We start from the raw sequence: 12,470 nt of genomic DNA on the forward strand, positions 1-12,470 counted from the left end.
GGGATGGAGTTCTGGCTGCTGGGAGTACGCAGGGTGGGTCGGGGAGAAAGAGGCCATTCGGGGGGAGCTGGGCTGTGGTCCAGGCCTGAGGGGATTGAGGGCGACCAAGTGGAATCAGACTGTGGAAGTGGACAGGAAGCAGCAGAGTTTCTGGGGGGTGACTGGGGAAATACTACATGGGGAGGGGGCTGGGATTGGTCAGCTGCAGAAGAAGCAAGAAGGGAGTGGAGAAGTTGTTGTTCACAAGACCACACATCCTTGCATCGCAGCGGCGTTTATTGAAACACAGATTGAGACAACCCAGAAGGCAATGCACCCATAGACAGTCATAAGAGGGAGACCTAGGAAGTGGCTGGACTCTCTGTCCCACCAGCTCTGCATTGGACAGTCCCCACCTGCACCTAGCAAGGGGGCATCTGGAGCAGCCGTGGAGTCTTCTTTGAAATGTACAAAGGTGCACTGAATAGCAAGACCTGTCCAAAGTTCCCTAACCAGGGGCTGTAGGCAAAAGGATGCCACACAATAATGGGCCTCTTGACTGCGAGGTCACATGAGGAGCCTGGCTGGAACAGGTTAACCCAGAAGCAGGAAGGCAGTCCGAGAGAGAAGCAAAACATGAACCGGAATGCACAGGCAAGTGCTTGCTGGGGGACCATTCTACCCAGCCAGGAGGAGGGGGCTGCTGGAGAGGGACTTTCTCCCCGATTCTCGTGTTGTGGCTGGATGGTTATGATGGCGCCTCCACCCAGGAGGTGGAGCTTCCCTGCTGACCACCACGCTGGGGTACTGGTCTTGTCCCTGAGAACTTGGGGAATAATGCAAATTGGCTACAGGTATTTTGAAGCTAAGTAGGAGTTAAGTGAAGGGCTGGGAATGCCTCTGTAAACGCTGCCAGGAGGACAACTAGGACGCATCTCCCTAGCATGAGAAGGTGCAGGGGAGCAGCCCGAGGGTCTTTCCCTCTGTAGGAACATCCGGAAGATTCTGGAAGCAAGCACACATTTACATTCACATGCCATTCAGTGCAGTGATGCAGGCAGGTAGGCGGTTGGCAGGAAGCCCTGGCTCCATGACTCTACTAGGCAAAGCGGACCGACCGGCTACTCCCGCAGCTGAAGCTGGAGGAGCGAGGCTGGCAGGGGGCACAGGAGTCAGGGGCCATCACTGTGAAGCTGCCCCCTATGGCTGAGGGGCCAGAAGTGATCTGGCGCCCTGGGGTGGTGCTATAGGAGAGGCCCCCAGAGGAGACTCCGCCACGGGAGCTGCTGACACCTGTGGAGAGAGGAGACATGGAGGGGTGAGCAGCTCCCTGCGATCTCACCCACCCTACAACAAGCCCCAGGGCACTGCAGGAGCTGCCTTCCTCTCCAAGGAATTGGTGGTCAACAACGCAGGCCCTGTTCCTGAGATGCACAGTCCATCTAGGGGACTGTGGCAGGAAGGAAGTGAGGACCCTTGGACCCTGGGGAGCAAAGCTGCCAGGCCACAGCTCCATGGCCTATAGCTCACTGTCAACACTAGTGAAGAGCACTCAGCTCTGCTTTCTCTAACACCTGTCATGGCCCCCACTGAGGAGCCAGGGGAGGGTGAAACAGTTGGGGGAACACTCGAGGCTCCATGGGTTAGGCCAATGAGTTCAGCTTTTCCATCAAAAAAGCCATTTTTCTAGGAGAATTTCAGGCAGATACTCACAGACATTCACGGAGCCCACACCTTCACACAGCCTAGGGAGAAGGAAAACTCTGTTAGTTGCAGACACTGAGTTGGATTCCTTGAGACTGATGGTTGCTTGGGGACAGAGAGGGTTATCCTGTGTACAGAGTCTACCCCTGAGAGGGAAGAAGGGCTCCCCCAAATCTGCATTACATGCTTTCCTTCTTTGCTGGTTTTAACCATGAAGACAAGGCTGTCTGATTTTCAGCAGCAGCGGGTAAGATTATGAACAGTGCCCCTAGTTTGAGTGATGGTGACCAGCCTGGATGGTGCCATTCAGGCTCACAGGAAGGAGAGTTGAATCAGATGCAGCAGGGTATGAAAGGACTTTGTGGTTAATGAAGAGCTAAATGCATATAGAAGTGCATCATCATCATAACACACAGGACTATGTGGCAGGCCATGCAGCAGCTTCAGTAGGAAGCTATTCAACAAGGACGGATTTGGGAGGCATGAGACTTGGGTGCAGGTCCCAGCTCTTCTGCTTATTAACTGTGCAGCCGTGATAAAGGCATTGAATTCTGAGCCTACTTCTTTATCTTTACATGGGAAAAACCATACCTATCTTACTGGATTGTGAAGATTATAAAATAAACACTTAGCACAGGTTGAGCACAGAAGCATTCAGTTATCATTATTATTATTGGAGCTATTGTACTAGCCATGGCCAGAGTTGTAGCTCACACTCAGCTCAAGGAAACTCACTCCTGGAGGACCACAGCCTCCACCTCTGAAATCCCACAAAGTCCTCTTAGCCCTACCTGTGCTCCTCGCCCTCCAGCAGGCGCCTGTAGGTGGCGATCTCGATGTCCAGGCCCAGCTTGGAGTTCATCACCTCCTGGTACTCCTTGAGCAGGCAGGCCATGTCCTGCTTGGCCTTCTGCAGGGCACCCTCCAGCTCAGCCAGCTTGCAGCGGGCATCACTGAGGGCCGCCTCACCCTGCTGCTCTGCCTCGGCCACAGCAGCCTCCAGCTTGGCACGCTATCAGGGTGGAGATATGAGGGCCAGGATGAGAGAGAGAAGGCACAGCTTGGCTCGCCCAAGCTGATGGGGCTAGGGCAGGGAGAGGAGGGTCCTGGAGAGAAGGTTGGCCTATGGCCAGGTAGTTAATGGGACTGTGAACACAGGGGAGGTGATGGGTGGGCTTTTCACCATCTCTCCTTGATGGCAGTCACAGGGTGGCCAAGGAAGTGGCTGGATCCTCCTTTTGGAAGTTAGTGACATGGCCTGAGTGCTGTGAGATATGATAGAGCCCTTGCCCTCCTTCTGGGTCCCTGCTTCCTCATGGGCACAATGTGAGGCCTGATTAAGGGCCAGGTGCTGCAGCCTGCCCGTGCTGGATATTTGAATCCTCCACAGACCCCACCTGGCACTTGGCATTCTCAATCTCGGCCGTCAGCCTCTGGATCATGCGGTTCAGCTCGTTGATCTCCTCCTTGGTGCGGCGCAGGGTCTCCCCATGCCTGATCACTGTGGCCTTCATCTCCTCACACTGGGGGAAGTAGAGATGCTCATGAGGCTCAGGGTGGGACCTCCCATTCATTCAGGGCACCACGGATGATTGTGCAGGTTGTACAGTGCTCAGCCTGTGCAACCACACATGGCAGTCCTGCCTGGCCACCCTAACCTGAGAACTATTGGACTTTCTCGTACTGTCCTCATGGATCAGAATCCCCAGGCAAGAGAATAGATGCCTCACATCCCTCTAATCACATCCCTTCTAATAGATGCCTCACATCCCTCCCACTGCCATGCTTAGCAGGCAGGTGTCCTGTGCCACTCACCTTGCTACGGTACCAGGACTCAGCCTCAGCCCGGCTGCGGCTAGCAACATCATCATACTGAGCCTTGATCTCAGCGACGATGCAGTCCATGTTCAGGTCTCGGCTGTTGTCCATCTTGACTATGACCGAGGTGTCTGAGATGTGGGCTTGGAGAACACGGATCTCCTGTGGGGCCAACAGCCAGTGCATTTGCTTCTGGTGCCTGATCTGGGTCATGTGATCCACCCCAGGGGGCAATGTCCACTCCCTAGACCAGGCACTGGTCATGAAGGTTACATGACTTCTGCTCCTACCACCTTCACTCATGCACAGGCTCCTTACAAACAACAAAGCTGAAAGGGGCTGTAGAGGCCGTCTGGGAACAGTGTCTGCCTTAGAAGTGGGAAAACTGAGGCCCAGAGGGTGAAAAAGTTCTGATCCAAAGTCACCCAGCAGGGGAGTTGGGGTTTGGATGCCAGGATGAGTTATTAGTCCATTAATGAGGACCATACCCTATGTGCAAAGCCATCCTGACCCCCACCACACATGCACACTCTGGTGCCCATCTCTAGACTGGCACCCACACAGGCAGCACACCAACACGCAGAGGTCACAGACACAGAGCAGCCCAAGAACATGTACACCCCATGCTCCTCACACACATGAACTTGGACATGGCCGAGTATTGTGGGCCGGTGGCACGTATGTGCAAGCTCTTTTCACACTTACGTTGCACATTGGCAAACATAGGCACACACATGCACCCTTGCCTCACTGCTCCCCTGTCTCCAAAACACCTCCCCACCTTCCCTGGCTGGGTGGCAGGTGCCCTCTTACCTCTTCATAGAGGCGCCTCAGGAAGCTAGACTCCTCCACCAGGGCCTCCACATTGGCCTCCAGGTCTGATTTCCGCAGGTAGGCGCAGTCTACATCCTGGCAGTGGGACAAAGAGGAGGGGACATGCATGTGAGAGGAGACCAAAGGAAGGTGCCTTTGGTCAGCATGGTGACACTGCCCCTCGCTGGAGTTTGCACTGATGGGCCCCCCTCCTCCTTGCCCCATGACCAGCCCCTCACCTTCTTTAGAACCACAAACTCATTCTCTGCCGTGGCTCTCAGGGCCACCTCCTCTTCATACCTGGGTGTGGGAGAGAGAGGGCTGGAGCTGAGAAATACCATCCCAACTCCTGGGCAAGTTCTTCAGGGGATTGAAAAGAGGTTAATCCCCTCCAGATGTTGTCTTGGCCCCTCCAGGATCTATTCTCTGTATTATTCATGGGCTAGCCCTTGTCCCAGCCTGGCTTCATTCCACTGCAGTGCTTCTGCCTCTGAGATGGGGTTAGGAATGCACATTCCTTCCCCCAAATCTAAAATCATCTGTGCATCCTAGGTCCCAAGAAAGCTGGTTCCATTGGCAGGGAGATCACAGAGCCCATGTCATAAAGGTAAGCTGAGAAGGGCAGGGACATACAGAGTGTCAGAATTCCACTGGATTTCCTCTCTTCATTCCCCAGAAGTAGCTCTAAGGCTCACAGGGGTGGAGTCTTAGAGGTGAATCCCAGGAATCTGAAGACATCTAGGCTCCACTGGATGTCTGCTCTGGGTTCCAGGCAGCCTGCTAGAGGAATCTGAAAGAATCTGTGGCAAGAGGGCTATGGGCAGAGCCTCCCAGCATTCTCTCTGAGTTTCCCCTGAGTCCCCCCAGCTTGCTGCACTCACTTCTTCTTGTAGCCCTCCAGCACCTCCTGCACGTGGTTGAGTTCTGAGGCCAGCCTCCCACTGTCGGCCTCCACGCACTCGGCCTCCCGCCGCAGAGTCTCAATGTAGCCACTGAACAGTGGCTCCAGGTTGCTCTCGCAGCAGCGCTGGTTCTGGTAAAACTGCCACTTGGTCTCCAGCAGCTTGTTCTGCTGCTCCAGGAAGCGCACCTGCCATTCAGGTGGAGAGAAGAGGGTCAGAGGGAGTCTAGCGGAAGGCGCCTGGTTTCCCACAGCTCTCTCTGCCCTCGGGTGCTGGCTGAATGGGCTGAGCCATAAAGCTGAGTGTCTGCGGCTCCAGGGGCCCATTCCCAGGCCCCCAGGGAGGCAGTTGTGGGTGTGAGGGAAAGCAACCTGACTCAAAGCCAAAGGTCTGTTTCAAGTCCCAGTTTTGATACTTTAAAGGGCAAGTTGTTTAACCTCCTGGGGCTCAGTTTTCTCCTCTCTAAAATGGAGCGAATAGTGCCTGTCTTAGCACTGTTGTGAAGATTGAACAAGTTAATGCATATCAAGTGCTTAGAACAGTCCCTGACACGTAGTAAATGCTCAGTGTATTTAACTATTATTATAATTACCAGTTGTCCTTCACTTGCTCATATATGCAACAAACACTTATTAAATATTTACTACTTAGTGCCAAGGCCTGTGCTAAGATACACATATCCATGTCTAATATCTGTGTCTATGTCTATATCATCTAACAATTCCATCCAATTATCACAGCCCTGTGGGATGTAGATATTACTTAACCCATGTTGCACATGGGGAAATTGAGACTCCAAGGTATGAAATGCCCGGCTCATGGTAAGCGATAGTCTTACCATGAGATAGGCATGTTCTGCCTGCCCCTACGGCACGTCTGAGCTGCTCATATACACCCACTCAGCTCCAAGTTGCTGTCTGATAAGTGGAGACGCTGATACCCACTCCAAACCATCACTGTGAAGACAGACTCAGATTACTAAAGAAAGAGTGAAAACAGGAAGGTCACTGCATCTGCCCCCAAACCCTGATCCTAGACCCCCAAAGCTGGTCCTTCTGCTCTGCTAGAGGCCTGTGGACACAGGAGGAGCCTGTGAAGGAGGCTCCCAGCCTACCCCTACAAAACTTTCTCGAGAGGCAGACTCACAGCTATGCAGAGTTCTCCACACTCTGGCTGCATTAGGGGGCCTCCTCCTGCCAGCCTGGCCACCTCCCCATCTGCATTTCGGCTCTCTCTCATGAAGGGGCTGCCAGGCCTGGGTTGGCTGTTACACCTCCTCACCTACCACTGTCCTTGGAAAATAATGATAATAGCAGCTAACATGTATTGAGTGCTATTTGCCATTATGTTTCATGTATGGACTCATTAATCCTCACAGGTGGATGAGGCAGGTCCTGTTATCCAGCAGAGTAACCTGCCTGGGGTCTCACATGCTGAGTGATGCAGCAAGGACTTGGGGGAGGCAGCGTGGCTCTGGGCATTACCTCAGCCCCTTCACTGGCTGCCTGGCTAGGAGCACAAGGCCTTTTGGTCTCCCCTTTATCTCCCACTCTTCCAGCATCTGCTGCCCAGTCTGGTTTTTCAGACACAGTTCTGATAGTCCGATGTCATCTTGGCTCAAGAAACACACTCAAACACATATACACACTCACATGCATAGACACACACATATGCTCACACATGTACCCACACTCACACATATACACACACCACACACACACATACACGCACACACACCGCTACACACATACACGCACGCACACACATGCACACACACACATACACACACTTTGGATCACAGGCTCAATTTCTAGACCACACCTGAACCTCATTAAATACTGCGGGAGTTAAGTGATGGAAACTGACCCTTCCACCTGTATGGGTCTGCAGGTCATTCCCTCTGCTGCCTCAAACCGGCAGCCATCCTGTCTCCTCAGCAGGAACCTGGCCAAGGGAGGGCAGGGCTGGAGGCTTCTCTGGACCGTCTCAGGCCTCACCCACCTTGTCGATGAAGGCTGCGAACCTGCTGTTAAGGGACTTGATCTGCTCCTTCTCCTCCTGCTTCACACACTGAGCGTTGGGGTCAATCTCCAGGTTGAGGGGCGTGAGGAGGCTCTCGTTGACAGACACGGTGGTGATGCACGGGGGGCTGGGCCCGCACACGCCCCCGGAGCGGTAGCCAAAGCTGCGTCCGCAGGAGCCGGCGCGGAAGCCGCCCACAGCTATCCGGGGCCCGCAAGAGCCCAGGTTGCAGAGGCTGCGGCTGCCGAAGCCCGTCAGCCCCCGGTAGCAGGACACTCCTCGGTAGGGTGCGGCGCTGATGCAGCAGCGGTTGCCAGTTTTAGGGGCCACAGCTGAGCAGGAGCTGAAGTTCCTGGTGACCCCGCATCCTGAGCTGATCCTGTAGGAGCGGCACGACATCGTGTGAGGCTGAGCAGAGTCTGAGAGGCAGCGGAAGGCGATGCGGGCGGCAGAGTGCGAGGCTCAGGATCCTTCTGGTTTCTCTGATCCTCCCTGGTCCTTTTATTGGTGGGGAGAGCTGGGGTTGGCTGCATAAAAGAAGTGAAAAGCCATTTTATGTTGTTTATGGGCTTGGGAAGTTTGCCAGCAACTCCCCACGGACTCATCTTAAAGGTGAGCTCAGCAGCGACTCTGGGGCTCCGTGAAGTCTTGAAGATGTTATTAAGGAGACTGCGTTTGCACTTTTCATCTTCAAAGCTCGTTTACATACATTAAGTAATTAATTTTCTCACAGTCTCTCTGTGAGATGGCCTCAACCCACACTTGGAGACGGATTTGAACTCCACAACAGCCTGGGGGTGGCTGGGTTTGGGATACAGGCCGGGGCCATTGTCTCAAGGGAGAGGTTGGAGGGTCCTGGGTTAGGTGAGACTTGGCGGATCATTGCATCCATCTGTCTGGTTCCACAGAGGACACATTCTCAAGTAAATAATTGCATTTCAGGGGCCAATCGGTCAGGTGAATCCCCCCTCTTCTAGACAGCATTGCTTGGAATGTGGTTCAGGACCAGAGCAGTCGGTTTGACTATGACCATGCCAGGATAGAGGGCTGGGGCAGATGATCTCTTGGAACCTTCTGGATTCCAGCCCAGAAGGCGCTGGTCGAGAGCTTTCATTTCTCACCCAGCAAAAGTGCAAACCACACAACTCTCAGTGGCCACAATAATGGCCACTTGCGGATTATGGGGAGACTCTCTCTAGCCACTTTCTACCATTTGATCGAAAGGATTGGGGAACTCAACTTTGGGATAACCTGGGAGCTATAAGTTTGCTGTGGGCACCTTTCCTTTGCTCTTTAAGAAAAAATGGGTCATGTGAGTCTCGCTTCCCAGACCACCAGTTACAGGAGGTATTCCTTCTGTTGCCCAGCCCTTGAAGTGTCATCCCTAGAGGAATGTTTAGAGACTGCATTGCACAAAGCTGGAAGTAGGATGGTGGTTTACTCTTGTCTAAGGTTGCTATGATTTCTGACTCCTGGGGGTTCTGGGAGCCCCATCCTTCTAGTTTCTGCTTCCCTGCGTGTCCTTGGGCCACTTATTAGGATAATGAGTGCTATTCTTTTAATGTTTATGGAGTACAAACCTTGGGGATGTGGGTCTTCCCCCGGGGAGGTTAGCCAGACACCCAAGTGTTAGGAACTTAAGGAAGAAGAGCCGTTGAGCTTCCTCAGAGGGTGACTCCTCCTCCAGGAAGCCTTCCATAACCAGACACTGCCGTTGTGCTGCTGTTCCCATAAGTCCTTCACGAAATGCCCTGTACTCTGTCTTGCATCTGCTCTAATCTCCACAGCCAGCTGACCTCACCTAGGACCTTCATCCAGGATCAGGTTGATCGATTCCCACTTCACCTCCACACTCCACATTGTTCTTCAGGGCAGGGTAGAGAGACCTTGGCAGCTGGTGGGGGAAGAGCAGGTGGTCTCACCAGCTGACCCTAGAACATATGCAGATCGTAATCATCCACGGAAAAGCAACTGGGTTTGGCAACCCGGGCAATGGAATTAAAGCTGGAAGACCTGGTTCAAGGGCCAGTTTGGATCCTTCCTAGCTGTATGGCTTTGGGGGAAGTTCTTAACCTCTCTGAGCCTCTGTTTCCTTAACTGTAAAGTGGATTCATCCTTACCTTCCCGGACTGTTGGGAGGGTGAAGAGGATGATACGTGAGAAGGTGCTGTTGGGACGGGAAAGCTCTGTGTAAAGGAAAAGGCCTGTTGCTTCCTATGAGAAACACTCCCACCTGCCTCGCCCAGCAGAGAGGGCCTGCTCCTTGCCCTGCCACGGCTTTCACCTCCTCTGCACATTTATGACTCCTTCACCCTTTCGAGGCTGCTTTTAATGTTTCTTTAGTCTGATTTCACTTGTATAGCAATTTTGGGTGGAGTCTGGGGACAGAGAGAGGAGGCTGTATGGGGAGCTCAGTGTGGGGCCTGTTGCTGGGGTCCAGGGATGTTTGGACAGTGAGTTCACTGACTGAGTACTGTGTAGACCTGGAGCTGGTATGCTATGGGCCAAGAGGGATTCCTGGAGGAGGGTGGGGACCGAGCGTGGCAGGTGGAGGGGCCTGAAAGCCCATAAGCACCTCCCCCTCTCCACAACTCCCGTAAGCCTCTGCCCTCCTTCAGGTTCTTAAAGATGATGGGACCAGAGACATTTGTGTTCCTTCTTGTGGGCAGGAGGTTTTGTCCTGGAGGGAGGCTCCTGTTTCAGCTGCTTTGCCTTGCACCCAACACACACCCCATCCAACCCTCCACCCTAAATTGGGAAGGGGAGGTGGGGCTAAGGGATTCAGGAGTCTGGGGGTAGTCCACTGTTTCCAGAGCTAAGATACCTCTCCAGGACCAGCAGGTCTGTCCAGCCCAAGGGTGTGAGCCCCTTCAAGGGTGTGCGGGAGTGAGGCAGGCCCACCCTGCCCACAGGAAGGTGCTCGTGTGTGCTGGGTGAAGCTTGCATCACTGCTGATGGCAGTGCTGAGCCCAGGGCTGGGGCTGGGGGCTGCCCAGGACACTGTCCAGGTGGAGCTTCAGATTGGAGAAGCTGGGCTGAGGGCAAAGACTTGAGGGGAGCAGGTTCCTTACAGGGCTGGTCCCAGGTGGTCCAGGGCCAGGGAGCAAGTCAGGCCAGGTGGATCTGGCACAGCTGCCCTGGAAGGGCCTGGCCTTTGCTTATGTTTCTACCCAGGGAGGACACAGAGAACACATAGTCTCGTGCCTGCCTCTAGCCATCACCCAACTACCCTGCTCAGTGGAACCCAAGTTGCTGCCCTGAGAGTCAGGATCTTTTGGGGGCTGGGAGCCCCATCTCCTTTCAGTGTCTCATCCTCATTTAGTGTACCCTCATTCACCTGTGCCCTATTGCACCCCTCTCCCTTCCAGTAACCTTCTCCCTGTCACACCTTGGCCTGGAATGTCTCAGAACAGCTGCCTCTCCCAGGAAAGTTTTGTGAGATCATCAGGGGGAGGCTGTGATTTCTCCTCCCTGCTGTCTCATAAATGCCCTCTCTGGGACTCCCCAGGTAATACCATTTATCCCCTTCTACACCCTCTTGTCCTAAGGACTGTCGCTCATCACCTCCTTTGGCCCCGTCCCCTCTTGCTCCCTGCACCTTTTGAAGGCCCCATCTAGTTTCGGGAATCTGAGGAGTCCACAACCCTCCCATAATTTAAAGAGCTCCCAAGAGACTTCTTCTTCCAGAAAGTCTTCAGGAACTACTTGGGGAGAGAAGTTCTTTACTCTGGAGGTCCAGAAAACCGCTGAGACCTCCTGTGAATCTGCTCCGCTCCAGAGTACATGTTCTGGGGTTTTCTCAGAGGTCTCACTGCGCCCACCTCAGCCCCACCCTCAGGCGATGCTTTTTACCTGAGCTGGGATGCTCCCTGGGGAAGCTGACTCTCCCCGACCCCAGAGGCCCACTACCTTCCTTCCCTTCTGCTTTGTCTACTGTGCTAAAATCCCCTCCTTCTAAGAAGAATTCCTGGATTTGTCCACAGACAGGAGGGTGCTGACGCCTTCCCCATCCCACACTGTCCGTCCTTAGGACTGCCTGTCCATCCCCCCGGTTTTGTGTTTGTGTCTGCCTGGGCTCTTGTGGGCTGTCTTCCCGTACCTCCTAGTGGGCTGTCTTCCCGTACCTCCTAGTGGGCTGTCTTCCCATCCCTCCTAGTGGGCTGGTCCTCCTCAGTCAATCCTGATGGGCTCCCCATGGACAAGGCCTGCACAGCTGATTCAAGTTGGGTACTGCCCTTTGCCTCTGCTGGCCACACTTTTATTATGCATCCAAGGCTGCGCCACTGTAGCTGCTGAGATGCAGCTCTTGAAGGGTCTTCTTAGCCCTCTTTCCCTCTCTTTGGCTTTCACAAGACTTGGGCATCATTCAGGGACTCTAAGTGAGAGAAGGGAGGGTCAGAGCAACTCGACGCTCTCCAGTGTGTCGTGACAGGGTTCCGTGCCCAGCTGACACAGCTACTCCCTGGCCTACTCCACAGGAGCTCCAAGAAACTCCCTTCTGCTCCTGAACTCTGTGCATGTGCCTTCCTATTGTCAGCATTCCCTGGTGCTTTGCTGTTTTCCATGGTTACTCAGGGTCAGAGCAGAGGCTCAGTCATTACAGAGCCTCTGATTTCAGGAATGGACTGCATGAATAGTTTTGAAATTTTTTTTATTTCTTTTCTTTCTTTTTGGCAGTTGAACCATCTTCCAAATCCTAGGAGGAAAACAGCTATATAAAGCCATGTATCTACTTATGTAGTTATAGAATAGATAAGATTGACATGCTGGTCTCCCTGTTTGCCCCTGGCCCTCCAACTCCATTCTCAACACAGGAGAGTCAGCCCTGTAAAACATAAGTTGGATCATGTCACTCCCCTGCTCAAACACCTAACTCCCCATTTTGCTTAGAGTCCTAATGATGGCCAACAAGGCCCTGTACTGCCTGTGTGTTGTGGCCTTTGTCACCGGTACCCCTGTGTTCAGCAACCACAGTGATCTCCCACTGCTCCTGGAGCACCAGGACAGGGTGCACTCCTGACTCAGGGCCTGTGCCCTGCTGTCCCTTCCACCCAAATGCTCCCCTCTCGTGCACGTGGCTTGCCCATCACCTCCTGCGGGGCTTTGCCCTGGTACTATCTCTCTGACCCTTAAAAAAAATGGCAACCTGCCCTCCACCCCAGGGCACTCTCCATCTGGCGTATCTTGCTCTGATCTATTTATTTTTCCATCACACTTAACACACTCCAGAAT

The 12,470-nt window shown here is 53.6% G+C and overlaps 1 protein-coding gene across 1 annotated transcript; it reads right to left on the bottom strand.

The window, feature by feature from the left end:
• Positions 1–258: 258 nt before the first annotated feature.
• LOC111541967 (keratin, type II cuticular Hb5) lies at positions 259–7,713 on the bottom strand. The gene is made up of 9 exons (XM_023211055.3): positions 7,218–7,713; positions 5,196–5,404; positions 4,554–4,614; positions 4,315–4,410; positions 3,499–3,663; positions 3,081–3,206; positions 2,475–2,695; positions 1,693–1,724; positions 259–1,272 (listed from the first exon to the last, which is right to left on the bottom strand). The coding sequence occupies exons 1-9, from the start codon at positions 7,635–7,637 to the stop codon at positions 1,079–1,081; spliced, it is 1,524 nt and encodes a 507-aa protein (XP_023066823.1). The 5' UTR covers positions 7,638–7,713; the 3' UTR covers positions 259–1,078.
• Between the last annotated feature and the right edge of the window lie 4,757 nt (positions 7,714–12,470).

The sequence above is a fragment of the Piliocolobus tephrosceles genome, chromosome 10 (genome assembly GCF_002776525.5).
Source record: "Piliocolobus tephrosceles isolate RC106 chromosome 10, ASM277652v3, whole genome shotgun sequence".
Taxonomy (NCBI): Eukaryota; Metazoa; Chordata; class Mammalia; order Primates; family Cercopithecidae; genus Piliocolobus; species Piliocolobus tephrosceles.